Source organism: Pangasianodon hypophthalmus, chromosome 5 (genome assembly GCF_027358585.1).
Source record: "Pangasianodon hypophthalmus isolate fPanHyp1 chromosome 5, fPanHyp1.pri, whole genome shotgun sequence".
In the NCBI taxonomy this organism is placed as follows: domain Eukaryota; kingdom Metazoa; phylum Chordata; class Actinopteri; order Siluriformes; family Pangasiidae; genus Pangasianodon; species Pangasianodon hypophthalmus.
In genome coordinates, this window is record NC_069714.1 from 19,237,729 (window position 1) to 19,263,364 (window position 25,636).

The window sequence follows — 25,636 nt, forward strand, 5'->3', positions numbered from 1 at the left end:
TGTAATATCCCTCTGTGTAATTGTGGATGCACTGTTCTTGCTGATGGTCTGATCATGTCCTACATGTTATTTATACACATATATATATATATATATATATATATATATATATATATATATATATATATATATATTGCGTGTGTGTGTGTGTGTATGTATATATATATATATATATATATATATATATATATATATATATATATAAAAATATAAATATAAATGCTTAATCGGATGGAGATCTGGGGAATTCGGAGGCCAAGTCAGCACCTTGAACTCTGTTTCATGTTCCTCAAACCATTCCTGAACAATTTTTGCAGTATGGAAGGGAGCATTATCCTGCTGAAAGAGGCCACTGCCATTAGGGAATACCATTGCCATGAAGGGGTACTTGGTATGCAACAATGTTTAGGTAGGTGGTACGTGTCAAAGTAACATCCACATGAATGCCAGGACCCAAAGTTTCCCAGCAGAACATTGCCCAGAGCATCTCACTGCCTTCTTCCCATAGTGCATCCTGGTGCCATCTCTTCCCTAGGTAAGCAACGCACATGCCCCTGGCCGTCCACAAGGTGTAAAAGAAAACGTGATTCATCAGACCAGGCCACCTTCCTCCATTGCGCCATGGTCCAGTTCTTATGCTCACGTGCCCATTGTAGGTGCTATCGGTGGTGAACAGGTGTCAGCATGGGCACTCTGACCGGTCTGCAGCTACACAGCCCCATACACAGCAAGCTGCGATGCACTGTGTGTTCTAACAGCTTTCTGTCATAGCCAGCATTAGTTTTTTTGTACTACAGTAGCTCTTCTGTGGGATTGAACCAGATGAGCTAGCCTTCGCTCTCCAAATGCATCAGTGAGCCTTGGGTGCCCATGACCCTGTCGCCAGTTCCCCCGGTTATCCTTCCTTGGACCACTTTTGGTAGGTACTAATCACTGGGAACACCCCACAAGACCTGCCGTTTTAGAGATGCTCTGACCCACTCGTCTAGCTGTCGCAATTTGGCCCTTGTCAAAGTTGCTCAGATCCTTACATTTTTCTTTCTTCCAACACATCAACTTCGGGAGGTTGATTTTTTGATATTGTGATATTTGGCTGTGTGCTGTGACTTGTGTGGATTTGTGATAAAGCTTTACTAAGCAGGTCATTATAGTGTGATATAGATAGGCTTGCTTATTTCAGCTGCCTCCATGTGGTGTAGATAAAGATGAGAACTGTCTCTAATGGTGCTGCCTAATTGTTATTCTATCCCTCCCCTCTCCTGCTCTGGTTGGTGTGGATCTCTGAGCATTCTGATTGGACAGTGTGCGTCCTCACTGCACCAGCTGTGAGACTGACAAATGAAGGCTGGTGACTCACCTCCTCTTAGCACATACCCTTCCCCATAGTGATACGGACACTCCGTTCTCATCCCATATCAGTCTTCCTGTTTCTCTCTCTCTCTCTCTCTCTCTCTTCTCTCCTGTCCTTCTCTCTCATTATTAAATGGAAAAATCCATTCCATGCTTTGGCTTTGACACAGAGAGACTTGAGAAAAAAGGTCCTGCCACTTCAGCTTGTTATTTCTTCACTTAAACAGAAAGAGAGCACAGACTAATACTTTATTTATTGAAGGAGATGTTGAGCTGATCAAAGCCAACTGTATTCATGCATGGCCTTTTAATGAAGTTTCCTGTTAATGAATACCAGTCAGAGTCTGAGCCAAGAAGGGGAACATGAGGACACCTCCTCTGTGCTTCCCTCCTGGGCATGCACGTCTTCCTTAGACGAGACAAGTCTGGAAATACCAGCATGTGTGTGTGTGTGCGTGTGCGCATCATGATGACAAAATCATTTCTCTCTAATGATTTAACTGTTAATAGCTTGTCAAGCCATGTTTTTTGTTTAACTCTGTTTATTTTGATTCGGAATCAGTTTTCCATCCTTCTATTAATAATCTGCTTTATTGTTAATTGTTGTTCATTATTGTTGAAGTTTATTGGATCTGTGTCCCCTTAGGAGTGGCCATGCCCTGATGGCATTCATGTTATCCAGGCAGGAGGGCAAGCTGAACAGGCAGCAGACAATGGAGCTGGGACATCATATTCTAAAAGCACACATATTCAAGGTAACTTAATATATCCTAAAAGCATACTTCTTTTAGGTAGCTGCCATCTTCAGCTGCAAAGACATATGTAGTCCTGTCATTGATTTAAGGGTGTACATCATAATGGCTAACAACATAATGGCTAAAATTGTAATGTTTTTGCTCAGTATTGAAATCATGTAGGCCAATTTAGGCTTTAAAATTAAGTTTTACTGCATTTTATTATTTAATTACTTAAGCATACTTTGCTACTTCCTGTTGGACATTTGCTCATGGTATTTTGAAAGGTTTATGGCTGTTTATTAATACACTGTGTGTGTGTGTGTGTGTGTGTGTGTGTGGAGTGCATCTATATGGGGGGAAAATGACTCTGTAATGATAAAAGCATGTGACCATTTTAACATTGTGAGGACATTTGGCTGGTCTTAATGAGGAAGAGCTTTTGCAAAAACTTAAAGAGCCAAAAGATTTACTTTACTTTAGCTATGTTAATGCACAAGTCAGTGGAAATACCCCGTTACAAGAGTCTGGGTGTTTGGCTGTGTACGCATGGATGCACCTGTTAAATGTGTATTTTCTCCACAGGGTCAGAGTAAGAAGACCGGAGTATCATCCAGCGTTCTGCAGGGTTTATGGATTAGCTACAGCACTGACAGCCTGTCTGCTGCTCTGGCTTCCCTAAGAAACCTATACACACCTAATGTCAAGGTCAGCACACACATGCAGTTACATACAAAAGAAGATACACTAAAAAAAAATAGCTGCCTCACAAGAGGAGTTAGAATTGATCTTTTGCCTTTTGCAACTTTAATGCAGCTTAGGCCACCAAGCATGAATAATTTTCTGCATGATATTTCTCACTGGTAAATGTAAGCATGTAAAAGAAAGACAGCTTTTATAATGACATATACTAGCACAGCAGAGTAAAATTCTGTTTCTTTACAATTTCTAGCTTGTTAGGAAGCTGCAGTCAGACCACAGGGTCAGCTGTGATATAGCACCCTTGTAGCCAGGATGGTTAAAAGCTTTGCTCAAAGACCCAATTGAGACAATTTGTGGTGAGATTTGAACTCATAACCTCAGCAGTACAACCTTTTTACTACCGATCCTGCTGTTACACTATTCTCTGTCCTGCTGCTGTTCACATTGGTTTCTAGTCATACACTGCTGTGACTATACAACTGTACAACTATGTTTAGCTCCTTTTCATCCATGCCATATAATCAGTCCACTACTGTTCTTTTGCCCTGTATAGTTAGCATGCACTGTCCTGTGTATTTATAATCTTTTTTGCAACTTGGTGCGTGTGTTTTCAAGTGGTTTTGGTCTGAAAAAGATGACGATGTGAGAAAGCCTTTATATATATATATATATATATATATATATATATATATATATATATATATATATATATGTTTTCTTTTTTATCATCAATGACAAGAAGATTATTTAGTGGTAGTGACAGCAAATGAAAAACTGAACACTTAACATGCACTTAACATTACCACTTAACTCACTTCATAATTACAATATTTCCAACTTGAAAGCAGCATTACTGTCCTGTGTGTTTATTGTAGCCTATATTTTGCACTCATCTCACATGTTGCTTATTACATTTGATGTATTACTGTATTGTGTGTCACACCATGAAGCAATTACATTTCATTCCAGTGTATACAAGTTATACATTGCTCATTAGGGATAAATTCATACATTCAGAATTTATATTCTGAGTATATTTTTCTGTAACTCTGCTTTTTGACAATGTCTGCTGTTAAAAGCGCTATACAAATAGAACTGAATTGAATTGAGTTATTGGAACAAGAAACAATTTGTTCTTTACTGGAAAATTGCATGTAGTAGTCCATTGTTCTTTGTTTGTGAACAAGAACCTCACAACTGTCCAGATACTGGAGATCTTGGATTGGTGTTTTTCAGTTATCCCAGTTTTCATTTATCCAGATCTCTGTCAAACTGTCTGGAGCTGTAATATTATATAAGCTTTAGGTCATTTCACCACTCTACCAAATGGTCTTCACAGTTCATATGAGTGGTGGGAAATTGCTAAGACAGGGATTTGTAGGTTCCCATTACAATACAATTTTTTGTAGGTCATAAAATAAAATCACTAACAATAATGATTTTAAATAAATGATTAGGAATTGAAGTGAATTATGATATAACCGTGTTCTGATGGTAAAGTTGGTGGTATAATCTGAAGTTATGAATGGTTTGCTGTGGAGTTTCTTTCCTCACTCAGCTTCTACATATTCCCACCCAGAATGAGACTACACACTTTCCTCCTGTTTCCCTCCTCTGATACGTTATCATTTCTGCAGCAAACTTGCTCTGGGGAAAAATGTTGAAGACCTCAAGATACTCCTGAGCCCTTTAAATTAGTGATAATTAAGGCATATTAATTATGGGGCTGGATAAATAGTTTTATGATACATTCTGCTGATTTTGTGTGCAAACCCACTGTGTTTCTGTACTATGAAATGCCATCCTTAGTGTTGCAGGGGAAGTAAGAGCAGAATTGATGAAAATTAGCTCAAGGCAAAAATGATCTCATCATGCACTGTCATTGGTAGCACCGGTTTTCTTTTTTAGGAGGGAAAACAGTCTGAAAGACTCATTTCTCAAGAAGACAGTATTACAAAGCATATTTACTTTCTCCTCACACACTCCCATTTCCCCATTCTGTCCTCTCTCTCAAATAGTCTCTCTCTTTCTCTTTGCTTTAACTCATCTCCCACTGTTTTTGACTCTCACTGAGCCCCATGTCCATCACTAATTGTTAGTATAATGTCTATTGAATTTGCTTATCAAAAGGAAGAATGGTGCCTGATTAAAGCCTGCTCCAGATTATTCCACTGTGTGCCGAAGTGCCATTGTGATTAGCATGCTTTGCTAATCAGCAGGTTGTGTTTGAGAGCTCCAGGCACAGGTTGAGGTGTTGTTTCAGAGCGGAAGGAAAGTAATTGTTCTGAAAGACTGAAAAGCAAAGCCACCATGCCATAAACAATCTCTGCCACTCTGGATCTTTTGTGCTAAGGCAGAGTCACTTTAATGATGCACTTTAAAATTCAGTTTCATGAATGGATTCAACTTTCCAGCTATTGTGCGTGTAGTATGTGTCTTTGTATTCTTGCTATGAAGAGTGAAGATTTCACTTTGCATTGTGGAATCTGACATACAGTACTGTGCAAAAAGTCTTAGGCATATGCAAAGAAATGCTGTAGAGCAAAGATGCCTTCAAAAATAATGAAACTAAATGTTTCTACATTTAAAAAAATACTATAAAGAGCAGTAAACAGTAATAAATGAAACAAAGTCAATATTTGATGTGACGATCCATCAAAAAAAAATAGTAGTCTCAGATAAAGTTTGTGCAGTTTTATAAATAAATGAGCTGTAAGTTTTACTGAGCATCTTGCGGAAGCAGACACAGTTCTTCTGGAGACTTTGACTGTCACACTTGCTTCTTATTTTTGCAGCAAAACCCAGCAGCCTTCATTATGTTTTTTGTCTGAAAAGTGTCTCTTATGTAATATGCTACTTTCTTTACTGACATACAAACATTTTTCTGTAACATTTAATTTTGTGCTGGAAAAATAATCTTTGGAAATCCTAAATATTTTTGTACTGAATCAGTAATGTAGAAGTCATAAAATAAAAATCTATAACAACGTTTGTACTAAAAAAAAAAAAATAGGGTGCCTAAGACTTTTGCACAGTACTGTATACTAGTAAAAATATTATATAGTATTTTCCAGAATAACACAATATATTTCTGAACTGTTTCTGTTGCCTTACTTGTTTGATCTCTGCTAGCAGTTATTATAATGAGTAGAGCTATGGTGGTCTTTTGTATTGAAGTTGAACCTGTGTAGTAATCATGTCACGTATGTGTGCAGGTGAGCCGTTTGCTGATGTTGGGTGGTGCGAACGTGAACTACCGTACAGAAGTGCTGAACAATGCGCCAGTGCTGTGTGTGCAGGCACACCTGGGTCATCATGAGATGGTGGCCCTACTGCTGGAGTTTGGAGCTAGTGTGGACGTGGCATCCGAGAGCAGCATTAGTGCACTCAGTTATGCTGCTGCATCAGGACACCTGAGCCTGGTCAGTCAGCTGTGCAAGAGAGGAGCCAAGGCAAGTTTGATGAAATCAAATGAAATGATGGAAATGATGCAGATCATTATTTGTAAATCAATAGATATGTTTGCATGCATGCATAATCAGAAATTCTGTAAATTGTAAAAAGTGTACATTGTGTGGGGCCAGTCTAGATAAAATTTCTACCACTTTGACCAAGGTGAATGATTCATTTGTTAGTCGACATTTAAATGCAGCTTTCACAGAATATATGTATACCACAGGTGTTTGAGTTGTGATGAACACTATCCAACATAGCAAGTGCAAAAAAAAAAAACAGTTCTGTGAGGGAGAAATGGTCACATTCCATATGCAGAATGCTGCAGAACATAAATTTTTTATGTTCTTTTCAATAAAGACATTTTTAGGACAACTTGCTGACATTACTTAAGACTTGATGGAAACACAAGTTAGGCAATTTAAAAAACAGCTAATGACGGCTAACGGTGACATTGACTGAATGCTGCACATGTGCATAAATGTGCTTCAGATTCCATGTAATGTGCATGCAAATGGAACTATTCAGCAGATAGCCATGTTTTGAATACATGCAAACAGTTGATTTGGAGCCTGCAGTCAAATGAATTTATTCAGAATTCCAGATGAAAACTTTGCTTGCCTATATATATGGGTTTGTTAATACTTTTATTAAAGCATACTTTAATGAAAGCTGTTTTTGACTGGTGTATTATTGCTTATTATCATCAGGTGGATCATGTGGATAAGAATGGACAGAGTGCTCTGGTGCATGCAGCTCTGAGGGGCCATCTGGATATCATCCAGTACCTTCTGGAGCAGAGGTGGAGCAGAGAGGAGCAGCAACATGAGCTCAGCTTAAAGAGCAAAGCCCTTCAGCAAGCACTGATAGCTGCATCCAGTATGGGACACACACAGGTCAGCTAACACACACACAAACAGACATCAAGATGGGACACAGACATACCCTGATATAGTGATTACTGCTAAAACACACACATAAAATGTACCTATGTAGTATGGACAGTTTCCCATACTCTCTATACTGAGCAATTACCTCTCCACTGCTGAACTCCACTCTAATACACATTTTAGTGATACAGTTGCCATGGGAGATTAGCCATGGCAACAGGCCACTGAGACTGCAGTGTGATAGATGTAAGACCATGCTTTATATTTTATCCTCTTTATGAAGGAGGTACGGCTCAACACATGGATGAAGGAAAGCGACAGAGGTTAGACAGTGAGGGAGAAGACAAAGGAACATGGGGTAAAAAAGTTCAAAAATGTTTTGGGAGTGAGAACCAAATAGAACATTTGTGTAATAAAGAGACAGAGAGAGTGTAATGGGAAGTAAGTTGAGGGAGAAAGTATGTGTGTATGAGAAATAGAGATAATGTGTAATGGATAAAGACCGAATAAGTGAATGGAAGTGATACTGTGTATAAATTTTATACACAGTATTTTAGGAAGAGTGTTTGATCAGGTCACAGGCAGATGAGTGTTTGGGTCTTAGTAAGGTTGAGAGAGCACTTCACTGAAGTACCTCACCTCCAATTTCTCCGCCATTTTTATTAATGCATCACCTCAGAGAGAATCTAACCCTCTGTGGCATCTCTGTATTGATCACCCGAAGACTTTTTTTCTCCAATATAGCTCTCTCACCTGCCCTTCTCCTGTTGCCTGAAGCTATACTGCTGTTATATAAATAATTGCTTATGTTGCTTATTCCCTTTGTTTATACTGAAATTGTTTAATCAAGCCAGGTTTCTTGTTTGGTAGGTGGTGAGAGAGTTACTGGTGCTTGATAATGAGGTGGTCGTGCAGATTGATGCTCATGATACACTATGGGGAGAAACAGGTATGTTTTGCTTTAATACCTGTCTCTGCATGTAATTACATCTTCCTCTTTTTCTTGCTCTTCCTCTAAATCTCCCTCATATTCTAGGATAACCTCCATTTACCTGTACTCACATTTAATATCACCTGGATGAAAGCACTATCCTTTCGTCATCATTTTTAGCTCAAATCATTATGTCCATAAACACAACTGTCACTCAACATTTGGTACAAAATGTTTGTTTTTTTGTTTGTTTTTTTTTTTTGTTCTGTTTCCTTGGAAATGGACGGCTCTTGGCCCATGTTCATTGAACATACCTAGCATGTACTGGTGTTTGGCTGAATGGTTTTGGCAAGTTTAAACTGTGCAAACGGTTACTTCTATAAGGAAGTGATTAAACACCCATTATGTTGCCTTCATTTTCTTAATGTATTATCCTGTTGTTTTTATTCTGTGTTCTACATTATAGAAAATAGACCATACCACTATATAGCTTTGAAGCCAGAATCATCAAATGTAACAAGTCTTCTGTTTTTGATTGCACATTTTCGTATATGGACTTATTTTGACACAGTGTAGAACAGTGACAGTAAGGCATGAGAGATAAAAGGCTGGAGGTCACCATAGGGGGTTCGTGTCCCTGTAGGCACTGGGGAAAGCTGAAGGTAGGGTTCAGAAAAAGGACTGAATGGCAGGTAGCAAATAAAAGCCTTCCTATTGTTCCCTGGTGACTCAGCTGCTTATTTGAGCCTCTCTTCTGTGCCACTTTGCCTAAAGTCTCAGAGACAAACCACACCTTCTCACATTCACATACACTGCAGAGTAATTATCTACTTACAGTCATGGGGAAAAGAAAGTACATCTCCTTCATTTCTTCACTCACTGAGCACTTTAAAGGGAACACTATACTAATACATTATACTATCATAAACAGGGTAGGACCTCCCTTTGCTCTCAAAACGTGCTCAGTTCTTTGTGGCATGGATTCCGCAAGATGTCGTAAACATTACTTTGAGATTCTGGTCCATTTTGACATGATTGCATCACTCAATTCTTGTAGATTTTTCAGGTGCACTTTCATGCTGCTAATCGCCCGTTCTACCACATCCCAAAGGACTGGATTCAGATCCGGTGCCTGGGAAGGCCACTGAAGAACATTGAACTCATTGACTTTTGCGTTGTGACATGGTGCATTATCATGCTGGACGTAGCCATTAGAAGATGGATAAGTTGTGGCCATGAAGGGGTGTACATGGTCAGCAACAATACTCAGATAGGCTATGGCATTCAAGCAATGATTGATTGATATTAAGAGTTTCAAAGTGTGTCAAGAAAACTTTCCCCACACCATTACACCACCTCTACCAGCCTGGATTGTTGACAGAAGGCAGGTTGAGTCCAAGGATTCATGCTGTTGGTGCCAAAATCTGACCCTACCATCTGTGTGCCTCAGCGGAAGTGAAGATTCATCAGGCCAGGCAACTTTTTTCCAGTCTTTAACTGTCCAGTTTTGGTGAGCTTGTGCCCGCTGCAGCCTCAGCTTTCTGTTCTTGGCTGACAAAAGTGGAACCTGATGTGGTCATCTGCTGTTGTATCCCATCTGCTTCAAGGTTTGATGTGTTGTGCATTCTGAGATGCTTTTCTGCTCACTACAATTGTACAGAGTGGTTATCTGAGTTGCTGTAGCCTTTCTGTCAGCTCGAACCAGTCTGGCCGTTCTCCTTTGACCTGTCAACAACAAGGCATTTTTGTCCGCAGAACTGCCACTCACTGGATGTTTTTTCTTTATTGCACCATTCTGAATAAACACTAGAGACTGTTTTGTGGGAAAATCCCAGGAGAGTAGCAGTCATAGAAATACTCAAACCAGCCCGTCTGGCACCACCAATCATGTCACAGTCAAAATCACTGAGATCACATTTTTTCTCCATTCTGATGGTTGATGGGCCCGTATCTGCATGATTTTATGCATAGTTGACTTGGCCATTTCAACACCTTGATTTTTTTTTTCTGCTTTAGACATTCAACTGTTGATTTAATGGTGTGCTTGGGATCATTGTCCTGTTGTATGACCCAGTGTCAGCCAAGCTTAATCTGCTGGATGGCCTCACACTTGTCTCAAGAATATTCTAATATAAAGGGGAGCTCATCGTTGTCTCAATGACTGCAAGTTTCCCAGGTCTTGTGGCTGCAAAACAAACCCAAGTCATCACCCCTCCTCCACCATGCTTGACAGTTGGTTACAGTTTTGCTGTCAGTCACAGTCGAGCTGGGGTAAGCCCAGGTCTCAGTGTTTAGTACACATATATACCCCAGCTGCTCCTGGACTTTGTGCAGTTCATCTTTGCTAAACTCTAGTGACTATTCTATATGACAGCAGGACAAGAACAATGCTCTTTCTGTGTTCATCCCTCAATTACAGCACACTGTCCCACTACCAAAACACATTAAGATATAGGTCAGTTTATCATCAAATATTTAGTAGCTTATAAATGTGGAGATTTTTTATTGCATAATTTGGCTGAAACCTATGTGCCTTCTGTGAATAAAAAAATTATTGAAGTTTGGAAAGCTGAAGAATGTATACCACTGTCTTAAAATGCTTATTATTGATTCTTTAAAACACAATCAATTGAAATATGTTGTTGATCTAAATCCATTAATGCTTTCTATCAATTTTATCTTCTTAACCAAGCAGGCAAGTCTAAATGTCTAGAATGTTTATCATTTATTTCTCCTCTTGACTCACAATGCAGACAAAATCAGAAGTGCATTAATATGAAGAATAATGCTTTGCATAGTGTCTAAATGTTAAGTTTCTTTTTAGCAGATGAGTATATTGGGGCATAGTGTTCTGGGTTGCATTGACCTGTTTCCAAAGAGATGCTCAGTCATGACTCTTTACAAACAGGATTGCAAATGGCTTTATCTTCTTGTAGTCATTTAAAGAAATGTCATGCATCTTTTATATTGTTTTTGTCTAATATAACTTAATCCTGATTATAACTATATATTTAAAACCATCCTTTCATAGGACATAAAATTATACCATGGAGTTTAATGCTCTAAGTGTCATTAGTTAGAATGTGATTTGTAGCCCGCGGGGTTTACCAGCATAAATAATTTCCTGTTCCATGCAAGGTTAAGTTAGAAAAAGATATACAGGTGAGAGGGTAGAAACAAGGTAGTCTTAACATGAAAGGGTCAGATGTTAATGCCATGAGGGGCTACGATATGAAATGATACGATCAATCACCCGAGACTTATGGTTAAATGGTACACTTCAGAGTAATGCACTTGAAAAGACCTGGACCTGCAGAGATGCAAGAGAGAGAGAGAACAAATGAATGACTATCACTCTCCCAGCTCTCCTAAGGTTTTTGATGGATTTGCTGGACTGACTCACACTGGCAGAGAGATCTGTTATCATTTGCCCACACATCGATTTCCATCTTTGTCACAGCGTCACTTAACCTTTCGAGGGGTTGACAACACGTTTTTGCTCTTCATTTTATTCCATTCTCAAGTTTTGATGGGTAAAACTATAGAGAGTGAGAGCTGTTTTTTGGGGCATCGCTATTAGACCACTTTGAAACTCAGCTTACAGCATGACTTAGTTTGGGATCTCCAGCAGTAGTTTTAAGTAGATAATAGTAAAATCACTTGTATAATTGCCATAGTCATTTGTCTGAGTGCCAAATGCTTCGCCAGTGTATAGTTGTCTTCAGTCAAGAACTGAACAGCACTATTCATATGTTATACTTTTTGCATAATCATGAATCACAGTTCTGTTCTTGTATTAGCCTATATAAAGATTGAAAGCTGTCCCCAGTGAAACAGGGGTTGTGAATAAAATTTTAAAAACTAAAAAAAGGGACAAAGAATGAATCCTGACATGCCAACTGCCTCCTGAGAAAATAAGTGTCATTCCCAGGTTTGGCATGTTGTCTGAACCCTGCTGTATCTATTCCCTTCTCCTTAGCGGCTGTATCCTAGACAACCCAATCACATCCAACATTCTGTGTCACAGGCACATGCAGTTTCATAGCAGGCCTGAGTGTTCCAGACAGCTCCACTCTCAGACATGGAGCGAAAAATCTCACCTCAATTAACGCATTAGCCTCTCATAGCTACAGCTTGATAGTGAAATTCTAGAAAGTTATCCTTCTGGTTAATGCTTTAAATAAGGACTTTACATATCTTAGCAAATTTTGATTCTTAAAAATCTACCAGCACTGCTTACTGACTCTATTTCTTGTTGCTTTCGGGTGTCTGGTAGTCACTTTTACTTGGGTTGTACAGGGGTTTCACTTTCTTTAAACACTGTATAATTATATCTGTATTTGGTTTTGCAGCTCTGACAGCAGCAGCAGGCCGAGGGAAGATGGATGTCTGTAGATACCTGTTGGAACAGAGGGCACAGGTTCAGCAGGTGAACAGAAGAGGAATGTGCGCACTCTTTTGTGCAGTGAGACAGGGTCACTGGCAGGTGAGACATACACATGCACACATTCGTACATACAAAAAGGCCCGTTGTGCTTTTTAAATCTTACACATGGAGATATTGAGCATGTATTTTCTTATTTAATCAAAAGTTCAGAATAATAATAATAAAAATACTACTAGTAATTGCATGACTGTTGCATTAAACAACCAGGAAAGACTGAATGAAAATAAGATGGAAACAAAATAGAAAAAGTGGGGGGAAAAGACAAAGACAAGTCCTCATCCTTTTACCACTGCATTACATTTCATATCATCTACTTGTATCAAACTGTGTAATTTCAGATGAATTATTTGTCTTTTAATCTTGTTATTGTCTTCCTGAAGAAATATTTTATTTACTGCATCTGGCAATGCTGAAATGTGGCAGTTAGATAACTGCGGGGAACCTGGAAAGTAATTCAGTTATATCACCAGTGTAGCCTTTTAAAACATTCTCTGTGTTCCCTATTTTTCCCCCTCAAGGTAAAAGTAAATGCATAGCACTGTAAATGTAAATCTCCTTAACACAGACCGGTGAGCAAAGAAAATGCATAATAGTACTATGTGATGTATAGTTTACAGTTTATGCTAAATATGTAGCATGTGTGAATAGCTGAATTAATTAACAGCTTAATGGCTAAATGTGGTTGATGGATGTGGTAATACTATTTACATGTATGTCTAGTGAAAAATATGAGTGAAATTTGCATACAAGTAATCTAATGCCAAAGTAAGAAAGGCTATTAGCAGTAACTGTGACATGTTTGTATGTATATGTATTAGTGTATTAGTGTAATAGCTGCTAAACACCCACCTGTCTATGCTGCTTTATTTAACTATAAATTCTTTAACACTACATGTTGTATGAGAATTTAGGTTCCCCGGGGCTTCAAGTGTAGCCATCACAGCAAGTTCGGCATTACTTGGCAATAGTCCATATAGAGCAGGCATACCAATAACGCTTCCTCTATCTCTGTGTATTAGGTTGCAGATGTGTTGTTGCAACATGGTGCAGATGTGAACGGGAGTGATAAGCAGGGTCGCACATTATTGATGGTGGCAGCATGTGAGGGTCATCTCAGCACTGTGGACTTCCTCATCTCTAAAGGTGAATGACCTAACCTAGCATCATTAAAGTTTTAAAGTTCGGGAGTTACAGAGGAGCTGCTTACCTGTGTACTGTCATTTTAATCACATTAAATAAGCAAGAATTGCAGAACAGTACAATACCAATGTGGTGTGTAGAGTCTCATTTTTACAGATTTATTGACTTTAAATTCAGTTACTTTAAGTAAATCAGTATCTTTTGAATATACACTGTGCAGTGTCCTTTTAAACACTGTAGTTGTAGTTGTTGCTGCTGCTTTAATGGCAAAATATTTTCCAGGTGCATCTTTAACATCAGTGGATAAGGAGGGGTTAACACCTCTCAGCTGGGCATGCCTGAAAGGACATAAGAATGTGGTTCAGTTCCTGGTGGAGAAGGGTGCAGTTATAGACCACTCGGACAAGAACGGACGCACTCCTCTCGACTTGGCTGCTTTCTATGGAGACGCAGAGATTGTGAGTTATCTGAAACAAAGAAGCCTATTATTCAGAATAGTTGAGTAAGATACAATCTGACTTGTTTTTCGTTAGATAGCACCAAGTTTGTAAACTACGACTAAACTCTAATTTTCGCTATATAGTACATGATATTTTTGTTCAATTTAAGTGAGGTACACGTGAATTGGTCATCTGAAGACACAAAGGCTGAGGTAGGCTCAGTAAATAGTAACTGAGGGGAAAGCTATTTATAGTTCCCTTTGACAGTTGATACTCATGAAATAAGGTTATTTCACAAGGTCAGGTCAAGGAAGTCTGCTCCTACATTAACAAGATTGTGATTCCTGTGATTAAGTGTTTTGTGTGTGCGTGTGTGTGTGTGTGTAGGTACAATATCTGGTGGAGAGAGGAGCTGTGATTGAGCATGTGGACTACAGTGGCATGCGGCCACTCGATCGGGCGATAGGCTGCAGAAACACTTCAGTGGTGGTCACTTTACTCAAGAAAGGGGCCAAACTAGGTGAGTTTAACCATATAATAAAATGCACTCAACCATGTGAGGAGAATCTACTGGATTGTAGTTTCCACAGTTCTGAATATTCTTCCCCAAAACAATGTATAGATAGTATTCCAAAATATTGTTATAATTTACATATTAAAAAATACAGAACCAGTGTCTCATAAACATGCATATTTTTTCATGTTGCACTAATGTAAAATAAGGGATAAATGGAAAATATATTGTCAGACAGAAAAGCCTGCATATAGTTCTAAATTCTGTTGTCTGTGCCATGATGAATGGCTCATGTATTATTGTCACTGAGAAAAACATGTAGCTCATGAATAAATTCCCACAAATACGATAATGTGGTAAGAAGGATTGCAAAGGGTTCTTTCTTTCTCTCTGTCTCTCTCTCTGTCTCTCTCTCTTTCTCTCTCTCGCTCTCTCTGTCTGTCTGTCTCACACACATATAAGCCACAGTGACCATTTACGACAGCCTCACAGCCATTGTGTTAAGCAGCACGGGATCTATTACGACACTCCATCAGAATACCAGTACTACAATACCAGATTTATGACTCCCATTCATGCACTCCGCCCTCATAAACCTCAGTATATAAATGACAATCAATAAGATAATATGGTAATAAACTGCCTCCTCACACAGATGGAGCCTGGCATTTAGATACACACAGGGTGTGAAAGGGAGACAGTTTCTGCTATTTTTCTTCACATTTCTTTGCATGTATTTGTGCTGTCTAGTGGTGTTGGGTTGAGAATAGTCCACCATGCAAATAACAAATAATATCTGTAAAGTAGTGGATAGCTTTCTGCTGATGGACAGAATAGCGAGTGAATCAGATGTGATACAATAAGCGATTATACTTAAAAAGTTACCTGTATGAAAGCTGAAATGACCGTTCAGATTAATTAATAAACTGGACATTCAGTGTGTATATGTATATACTGTGTGTGTGTGTGTGTGTGTGTGTGTGTGTGTGTGAGCGGGCATATATATATGTATGTATATGTATATATACAGTTAGGTCCAGAAGTATGTGATCGAAGTGTAGACTTTCAGCTTTATTTTAAGAGGTTCCACATAAATATGGCATTTACCATTTAGGAATTACAGCCATTTAAAGCACTTCCATTTTCAGGGGCTCAAAGGTATTTGGACACTTGACTGACAAGAAGTTAACTGACCAGGTGTGGTCCATTCCCTTGTTACTTCAAGATAAATGAAGCAGATAAAAGGTCTGGATATCATGTATTGAGTTGGCATTTGGCAGCTGTTCGACTGGAGCTACCAAAATGAAGTCCAAAGAGATCTCAATGCAAGTGAAGAAGGCCATCATTAGACTGAAAAAAACAACATAAATCTATGAGAGATAGCAAAAACCTTCAGCAGAAGACAACTAAAGTGGATGATCGCAGAATCCTTTCCTTGGTGAAGAAAAACCCCTTCACAACATCAACAGAAGTCAAGAATATTCTGGAGAAGGTAGGCGTATCATTGTCAAAATCTACAATCAAGAGACACCTTCATGAATGTAAATACAGAGGGTTTACAACAAGGTGCAAACCACTGGTAACATTCAAGAACAGGAAAGCCAGATTAGACTTTGCCACAAAACATCTAAAAAAGCCTCCCATGTTCTGGAATAAGATTCTTTGGACTGATGAAACCAAGAATAACTTGTACCAGAATGATGGGAAGAGAAGAGTATGGCGAAAGAAAGGAACAGCTCATGATCCAAAGTATACCACATCATGTGTCAAACATGGTGGAGGCAGTGTCATGACATGGGCATGTATGGCTGCCAATGGAACGGGCTAACTGGCGTTTATTGATGATGTGACTGCTGACAGAAGTAGCAAGATGAATTCTGAGGTGTATAGGGCTACACTCTCTGCTCACATTCAGCCAAATGCTACAAAACTGATAGGACGCCACTTCACAGTGCAGGTGGATAATGACCCTAAACATACTGCGAAAGCAACTCAAGATTTTTTGAAGGCAAAGAAATGGAATATTCTTCAATGGCCAAGTCGCCTGATCTCAACCAAAGAGAGCATGCTTTTCACTTACTGAAGACAAGACTGAAGGCAGAAAGTCCCACAAACAAGCAGCAACTGAAGGTGGCTGCAGTGAAGGCCTGGCAAAGCATCTCCAGGGAGGAAACTCAGAATTTGAGTTTTGAGAACATGGGCTCCAGACTTCAGGCAGTCATTGACTGCAAAGGATTTTCATCCAAGTATTAAATTTTTGGTTATATTTACAGTTATGTCACTTTGTCCAAATACCTTTGAGCCCCTGAAAATGGAGCTACTTTGTTGAAAATGGCTCTAAATGGTAAATGCCATATTTATGTGGAACCTCTTAAAATAAAGCTGAAAGTCTACACTTCGATCACATCTTGATTGTTTTATTTCAAATCCATTGTGGTGGTGTATAAAGGCAAAGTCACAAAAACTGTCATTGTCCAAATACTTCCGGACCTGTGTGTGTGTGTGTGTGTGTGTGTGTGTGTGTGTGTGTGTGTGTCTACTACTTTGATCTCTCTTTGATCAAAATCACCTTCGATTCTCTCTCTGTTGCACTAAGTAAGAAATTTCTGTCTTTGCTTGTCTTTTACTTCTACCTTATTTCACTCTTTTCTCTCCCTTAACTGCTTTCAATAAAACTGTCATAAGGCTACAGAACGTCTCCTTATGATCGAACAGGTACAGTCTTTAGGTAACTTTACTGTGATACTGATACAGAGTAAAGTTTTTCATCTATTTTGTACTTGGAGGTTTAGGTAAGTAACCTGTTTCTCTCCCTCCCTGTGTAATGTAGGTAATGCAGCATGGGCAATGGCCACATCAAAGCCTGACATCCTCATCATTCTACTACAGAAACTCATGGAAGAGGGCAATCTGCTCTACAAGGTAAGGGCTAAAATGAATAATCCAGGTCAGGGGTGAAAATAAGGCTCAAAGAGAGCCTGTAGATGTATGACTATTTAAGTTATATGAAATGTGTCTGGCAACATAAATTTTTTTTTAAAAAATCACTCTAACTGTAAGAATGTTATTATTCATTTAACTGGCTAGTGTTTTTGCAAAATCCTTTGAAAAAGTTGTTTCTCTTACATATCAGCTATAAATAAAAAAAAGGTTTGTGTGTTAAACCTAATGCTTGAGTGAAAGCCTCAGGTGCTTAGTTGTATCCAGAAATTTTGAACTCTAATACAGAGCAAATTCAATGTATTGTTTTAACGCCAAATCTCCGCTCCTACTCTTATCTCTTGAGCACTTATTAAAATGAAAATGACAATTTATTATCTTCAATTAACTTATCAAATTTTGCCCTCTAATCCATGAAAATGTGGTTTGAAAAATACCTGATAAGAATCATTTAATAAGAACAGAGGATGATTGGAGTAAAATGAAAAGAAGATGAAGTGTGTGTATGTGTGGTACACTGATTGCTGTGTGACATTTAAGAGATTGAGTTTTGTGTCAGAGAGAGGGAACAATTCTGAATCGAGTGATTGATGCAGGGTGAGTGTGTGAGCTGCTCTGTATGACTGATGAGTATCTGATTGCTCTTTCTTCTTGCTCTTTCTGTTCTTCCTTCTATTCCTCACCTGGCTACCCATACACCCATTTTTTTATTTTACTTTTCTGTTCTCATCCAACTGCTCACCCCCTCTCTCTCTCTCTCTCTCTCTCTCTCTCTCTCTCTCTCAGAGAGGGAAGATGAAGGAGGCTGCTCAGAGGTATCAGTATGCACTGAGGAAGTTTCCCAGAGAAGGCTTTGGTGAAGAGCTGAAGGCGTTTAGAGAGCTGCGCGTCTCTCTATTCCTCAACCTCTCACGCTGTCGTAGGAAAACTAATGTAAGCATCAGTACTAAATATGCCTGTACTCCTGTCTGAGGTTTTGGGAAGATGATAGGATATTACAGGTACTGTGTAATGACAAATTACATGATTTTATAGTTATTGTACTGCAGAACTCTATGGTTCTGGGATACTTAAACAATAGTTATTCAACCTTTCTGATTAAAATACAATGAAAATCTGAGTGTTGCTTGAAAGTTTGTGAACCCTTTAGAATTTTCATAAATATGACCTAAAACAACATCAGATTCTAAAAGTCCTAGATGTAGACAAAGAGAACCCAATTAAACAAATGAGACAAAAATACTACAACTTGGTCATTTATTGAGGAAAATGATCCAATATTGCATATCTGTGAGTGGCAAATGTACACTATATTACCAAAAGTATTCGGTCACCTGCCTTGATGCACATATGAACTTAAGTGCCATCCCATTCCTAACCCATAGGGTTCAATATAATGTTGGTCCACCTTTTGCAGCTATTACAGCTTCAACTCTTCTGGGAAGGCTGTCCACAAGGTTGAGGAGTGTGTTTATAGGAATTTTTGGCCATTCTTCCAAAAGCGCATTGGTGAGGTCACACACTGATGTTGGTCGAGAAGGCCTGGCTCTCAGTCTTCACTCTAATTCATCCCAAAGGTGTTCTATCGGGTTCAGGTCAGGACTCTGTGCAAGCCAGTCAAGTTCATCCACACCAGACTCTGTCATCCATGTCTTTATGGACCTTGCTTTGTGCACTGGTGCACAGTCATGTTGGAAGAGGAAGGGGCCCGCTCCAAACTGTTCCCACAAGATTGGGTGCATGGAATTGTCCAAAATGTTTTGGTATCCTGAAGCATTCAAAGTTCCTTTCACTGGAACTAAGGGGCCAAGCCCAACTCCTGAAAAACAACCCCACACCATAATTCCTCCTCCACCAAATTTCACACTCGGCACAATGCAGTCCGAAATGTACCGTTCTCCTGGCAACCTCCAAACCCAGACTCGTCCATCAGATTGCCAGATGGAAAAGCGTGATTCGTCACTCCAGAGAACGCGTCTCCACTGCTCTAGAGTCCAGTGGCGGCGTGCTTTACACCACTGCATCCGACGCTTTGCATTGCACTTGGTGATGTGTTGCTTGGATGCAGCTGCTCGGCCATGGAAACCCATTCCATGAAGCTCTCTGCGTACTGTACTTGGGCTAATCTGAAGGTCACATGAAGTTTGGAGCTCTGTAGCAATTGACTGTGAAGAAAGTCGACGACCTCTTTGCACTATGCGCTTCAGCATCCGCTGACCCCTCTCCGTCAGTTTACGTGGCCTACCACTTCGTGGCTGAGTTGCTGTTGTTCCCAAATTCTTCCATTTTGTTATGATAAAGCTGACAGTTGACTGTGGAATATTTAGGAGCGAGGAAATTTCACGACTGGATTTGTTGCACAGGTGGCATCCTATGACAGTTCCACGCTGGAATTCACTGAGCTCCTGAGAGCGGCCCATTCTTTCACAAATGTTTGTAAAAACAGTCTGCATGCCTAAGTGCTTGATTTTATACACCTGTGGCCAGGCCAAGTGATTAGGACACCTGATTCTGATCATTTGGATGGGTGACCGAATACTTTTGGTAATATAGTGTATGTGTACCTCTAAGATTAGCAGTTAGTTTGAAGGTGAAATTAGATGATGTCAGATTTTGAAGGTGAAATTAGATGATGTCAGAAGTCAGATGTTTTCAATCAATGGGATGATGATCAGTTGTGAGTGAGCACCCTGTTGCATTTAAAGAAGAGGGATCTATCAAAGTCTGATCTTCACAACACGTTTGTGGAAGTGTATAATGGCACGAACAAAGGAGATTTCTGTGGACCTCAGAAAAAGAGTCATTGATACTCATCAGGCTGGAAAAGGTTACAAACCATCTCAATCTTCCATCTACAAATAGAGGAAGTTCAAGACCGTTGTTACCCTCCCCAGGAGTGGCTGACGAACAAAGATCACTCCAAGAGCAAATCATGTAATAGTCAGTGAGGTCACAAAGGAACCCAGGTAACTTCTAAGCAACTAAAGGCCTCTCTCACATTGGCTAATGTTAATGTTCATGAGTCCACCATCAGGAGGACACTGAACAACAATGGTGTGCATAGCAGGGTTGCAAAGAGAAAGCCAATGCTCTCCAAAAAGAACACTGCTGCCTGTCTGCAGTTTGCTAAAGATCATGTGGAGAAGCCAGAAGGCCATTGGAAAAATAGTTTTTGGATGGATGAGACAAAATTAGAACTTTTTGGTTTAAATGAGAAGTGTTATGTTTGGAGAAAGGAAAACACTGCATTCCAGCATAAGACCATTATCCCATCTGTGAAACATCGTGGTGGTAGTATCATTGTTTGGAACCGTTTTGCTGCATCTGTGCCAGGACGGCTTGCTATCATTGATGGAACAATGAATTCTGAATTATACCAGCAAAGGGGGCAGTCGTGGGGGCAGTCGTGGCCTAATGGATAGAGAGTCGGACTTGCAACCCGAAGGTGAACCTGAAGGTTGTGGGTTCGAGTCTCGGGTCCGGCAGGGATTGTAGGTGGGGGAGTGAATGACCATCGCTCTCTCCCACCCTCAATACCACGACTGAGGTGAGACCCTTGAGCAAGGCACTGAACCCCCAAACTGCTCCTGGGCGCCGCAGCAAAAAAGGTTGCCCACTGCTCCGGGTGTGTGTTCACGGTGTGTGTGTGTGTGTGTTCACTACTGTGTGTGTGCACTTGTATGGGTTAAATGCAGAGCACAAATTTCGAGTATGGGTCACCATACTTGGCCACAAGTCATTTCACTTCACTTCAAATTCTAAAGGAAACTGTCAGGACATCAGTCCATGAACTGATTCTGAAGAGAAAGTGGGTCATGCAGCAAGGCAATTACCCTAAGAATGGTTAAAGAAGAATAAATTTTATAATAAATAATATGTGTTTTGGAATGGCCAAGTCAAAGTCCTGACCTTAATCAAATAGAAATGTTGTGGAAGGACCTGAAGCAAGCAGTTCATGTGAGGAAACCCACCAACACCCCCCAAAATTGAAGCTGTTCTGTAATGAGGAATGGACTAAAATTCCTCCAAGCCGATGTCCAGGACGGATCAACAGTTACCGGAAATGTTTAGTTGCAGTTATTGCTGCACAAGGGGGTGACACCAGATACTGAAAGCAAAGGTTCACATACTTTTACCACTCACAGATATGTAATATTGGATCATTTTCCTCAATAAATAAATGACCAAGTATAATATTTTTGTCTCATTTGTTTAACTGGGTTCTCTTTATTTACTTTTAGGACTTTTACTGTGAAAATCTGATGATGTGTTAGATCGTGTTTATGCAGAAACATAGAAAATTCTAAAGGGTTCACAAACTTTCAAGCACCACTGTACATCTGTAGATGCACTGAAATAAAAATTTGTGGCCCAATACTGTGTGAAACGGTGTCTCACACCGTTTCACACAGTATTTGGTTTAAATTGTACTCTTTAATGTAAACCAGTCAGTAAGTGTCTGGCACTTATTGCTTGCATCTATTTTGGAATGTGAAAAGCATAACTAATAAAAGCCAGAAATTTGTATATTTTTGTCACATATTAATGTAATCTGCAAATTAAAATTGCTTTTTATTATTTCTATTCAGATTGTGTTTTCAATATCAGTAGTAAACTGTTAAGTAAATTTTGTTTTAAATATATTTAAATAAATTAATTATTAATATATTTACTATGGCAACACAGCATGTTTGTTCCTTCCTACAGAGATAGACAACACAGCATAAGCAGCTCAAAATTAGAAGCTTTTTACTATGCTAAATGTGGAAGGTCTTCACTGCATTGTTTGAAGCCCCTGGGCTCTGTCTTTCATGCAGGACTTTGGCCTGGCTGAGGAATTTGCTACAAAGGCACTGGAGCTGAAGCCCAAGTCTTATGAAGCGTACTATGCTCGAGCTCGAGCCAAGAGGAGCAGCAGGTACAAAAAGCCAACTTTCTCTACAGGCTATAAATACAGTCTAGACTATAAAAAACTTAGAAACCTAAGTTAACCATGATAGCACTCTTCTTTTTCTCTTCTGTTTTCCTGTAACTTGTACTCCTTGCACACTTTAAATCTCTCAATATTTCCTTTGTCACTTCTGCTTATAGGCAGTTTACTGCAGCATTAGCTGACCTACATGAAGCAACCAAGCTCTGCCCAAATAATCGCGAGATTCGCCGACTCCTGGCCCGAGTAGAGGATGAGTGTAAACAAGTGCAGCGTGCACAAAATAAACAGGGAGTGATGAGCCAGTCCACCGTCTCTCAAGACTCTGACCATGAGCATGAAGAAGGGGAGGAAGAGGAAGATGTAACAGAGAACAGCTTAAGTAGGGAGCTTCATGAAGAGGAGGAGTCCTCTAAGATGGACACAAGAACTGAAGCCTGGTCCCAAAGCTTCTACTCATTTAACCGGACACTGCCAGAGTCGAGCTCTCCTCCTCCTCATAGGCAGAGCCAGCGGCAACAGCAGCGAGAACCTCTAACACACAAGAGCCTGATTCTACAGCCCACTAAACAAGCCCAGATTGTCAAAACCAACCAGCACCTGAGCTCCACATGCCCAGCAGGCACTAAGACCCAGTCACAGAACCATGGCTCCTCCAGTCCAATCCCTAGCCGCCACATGTTGAAAACAGGGCCAGGCATCGACATCAGCCCTCTGTCGCCCCCTAGTGAAGTGGACAGGTGTCCTCTTTCTGCCACAGCTCACCATGACAGTGAAGGGGTCCTACTGTCTGACGCGTTAGTGTCTTGTAGCTCAAGCAGGGCTACAGAGAGACTCCTGGCCCACTCAGTGAGCTCCTTAGAGGGCCTGGCTCTGTCAGCAGGACAAGGAGCTCAGGGGCAAGAGCTGAGGAAGGAGTCTGTTCAGGGAGCAGGATCAGGCTCTGGATCTCAGCCAGGCAGCATGAGAGTGTCGAGCTCCACCAGCAGCCTGGCATCCAGCAGCAGCCTGTCAGACAGTGGTAAGATGCATGGGCCAGATGTTCGCACCAAAACCAGCATGGACAAAAGCAAGCATGCCAACCAAGAGTACAAACCCCGACCTTTCATGGGTGTTATGGACAAAACGGCCCGCTTTCAGCAGCATCACCAACAGCAGGGCCAGCAGCCAGTGTCCCGCGCCTGGCAGAGTCACTCAGACAGCCACAGCATGTCCTCAGCAGGAGTGAACAGTGAGCTAGCCTTTGTCAAACCAGGCAGCACTTACCCTGAGCAGCTTAAATCCTCCTCTCAGGGTGTTGCTTTAGGGAGTCTGCACAATGGCAGTCTGCACTGTACACCATTCAGTGACAAGTTCTGTCAGGCCGCCACCTCTTACAAAGAGCCAAAGCCAGCCGTGGCCATGGCACATTCCTACACGGACAACAAGCCGAAACATCCCAACTTAAGCCGAGATAATCCTGCCATTCATGTAGCTTCAATGAAACCAAAGCGATCCTTTATTGAATCCAACGTATAAAGCCCATTCATAATACAAACAGTAATCCATTGCTCTTCGCTCTTTCATTTACTCTTTCATTCTCTTTTCATTACACTCCCTCTCTCTCTCACACACACACACAAACACAGCAAACATCTTCATTAATTAAAGGGATTTTTTTAATCATCTTTTTTTTTTACACTGTATTAGGCCTTACAACTAAATCCTATTTAAGTTTTACTTTAAAAAAAAAAAAAAGAAAAAGAAAAAAGAATAATGATTTTTTTTGTACAATTTTTTTTTTATATCCTGTAAGGCCAAAAGTATGTGCTAATGGGCTGCTGTCGTATCATACTTCAGCCACACTGGAAACAAACCACTGCAAAGGGATGCACATAAACCCACACAGCACTTTACAAACCATTACTGCAAATCTGTCAAGTGCTCATAATATACACAATAGGGTTATCTGTGGACATTATGTCACTGGTGCTGAAACATAATGAATAAAATGTGGCGATTAATTACTGAAAAAAGAATAGAAGAGGTCAATAATGAGTAGACAGTTTAACCACTAGTGCAGTGCATCTTTGAACCTGTGTGAGAATAGCAGTTTATTTGTCATGCTCTAACTCGCCTCTTTGAGCTAATCAGATTGAAGCCTCTTATGAGCTGAAGTAGGTGTGTTACAGGTTGAGGAAACACTACACTCTGCTCCAGGACTGGATCTGACAAATGGCTTTTAGCTTTGTAAATAATACTTGTATTTTTCAAACCCTTTATTTTATGTAAAAGTTTGTCATTGTATTTGACTCATTGGAAAATTGTCTGTGTTAAGTTTGTGTGTTATTTTATGCACATTTTTTCAGTTGAGATGTTGAGGTTATTGAAAATAGACCCCTGTTTGTATGTTTGTATGCTACATATAAATCTGCCCTATAATGTTAAAAGTTAAACTCCTACATGCTTGTTGTTATTTTGCTGTCTGAGATAATTTATTTACAGCACCTATGGCTTGGTAATTGTAAAAGCAATATATTTTATATAGTTATTTTTGCACAGCTGCTAAAATATTTCAATAAGAAGATCTATGGAGATGACCTGGGTTGAGGTGCATGTGACAGTACCATTTTTAATAAAGAGGAAATGCAGTATAAAATGAGAGTAATTAGGCTTGGGGGTAGGAAATTATATTTTAATAAGTATTTTATTTGCAATTGTTGCCATGTTTCAGTAATGTGAATTGTATTATTCTTTACATGTTGTATAGACGCATTACTGCCATTATTCAACAGGAAATAATAAATCTAACTGATAGACAGCCAGGCTGCATCACTGTCATTCTGTTCGGCCCAAGATTTAGCACAATTTAGTAACATTTACTTTACTTACTACCGTTTTATAAATTGAGAAGTGGGGGCAGTCGGGAGGGGAGTGATTGTCCATGTACAGTTCCCTCCGAAAGTATTGGAATGGCAAGGCCAATTCTAATGTTTTTGCTATACACTGAAGACATTTCGGTTTGAGATCAAGAGATGAATTAGACAATAGATCAGAATTTCAGCTTTCTTTTCCTGATTTTTACAACTTAAATGTGTTAAACAACTTGAAAAATTTGTGGGTTCAAACAAAAGATGCCATTTTCTTAGAGGCGTTTCTTGGCCAGGTTTGCCCTGTTAGATTCAG

At 39.8% G+C, this 25,636-nt stretch overlaps 1 protein-coding gene across 3 annotated transcripts in view; it reads left to right on the forward strand.

Annotated features, from left to right (window-relative positions):
- Positions 1-25,275, forward strand: part of tanc1b (tetratricopeptide repeat, ankyrin repeat and coiled-coil containing 1b) — a 131,448-nt gene extending 106,173 nt beyond the window's left edge. For all 3 annotated transcript variants that reach the window (XM_026912153.3, XM_053234539.1, XM_053234540.1), the window contains 13 exons: positions 1,997-2,105; positions 2,670-2,792; positions 6,002-6,238; positions 6,950-7,135; positions 8,000-8,078; positions 12,413-12,546; positions 13,527-13,650; positions 13,930-14,105; positions 14,475-14,607; positions 17,432-17,523; positions 18,328-18,474; positions 22,359-22,459; positions 22,633-25,275. In XM_026912153.3, coding sequence (XP_026767954.1) covers positions 1,997-2,105; positions 2,670-2,792; positions 6,002-6,238; positions 6,950-7,135; positions 8,000-8,078; positions 12,413-12,546; positions 13,527-13,650; positions 13,930-14,105; positions 14,475-14,607; positions 17,432-17,523; positions 18,328-18,474; positions 22,359-22,459; positions 22,633-23,989 — 2,998 coding nt within the window. In that variant the 3' untranslated portion in view covers positions 23,990-25,275. The remainder of the gene's footprint in view (positions 1-1,996; positions 2,106-2,669; positions 2,793-6,001; positions 6,239-6,949; positions 7,136-7,999; positions 8,079-12,412; positions 12,547-13,526; positions 13,651-13,929; positions 14,106-14,474; positions 14,608-17,431; positions 17,524-18,327; positions 18,475-22,358; positions 22,460-22,632) is intronic.
- Positions 25,276-25,636: the final 361 nt, after the last annotated feature.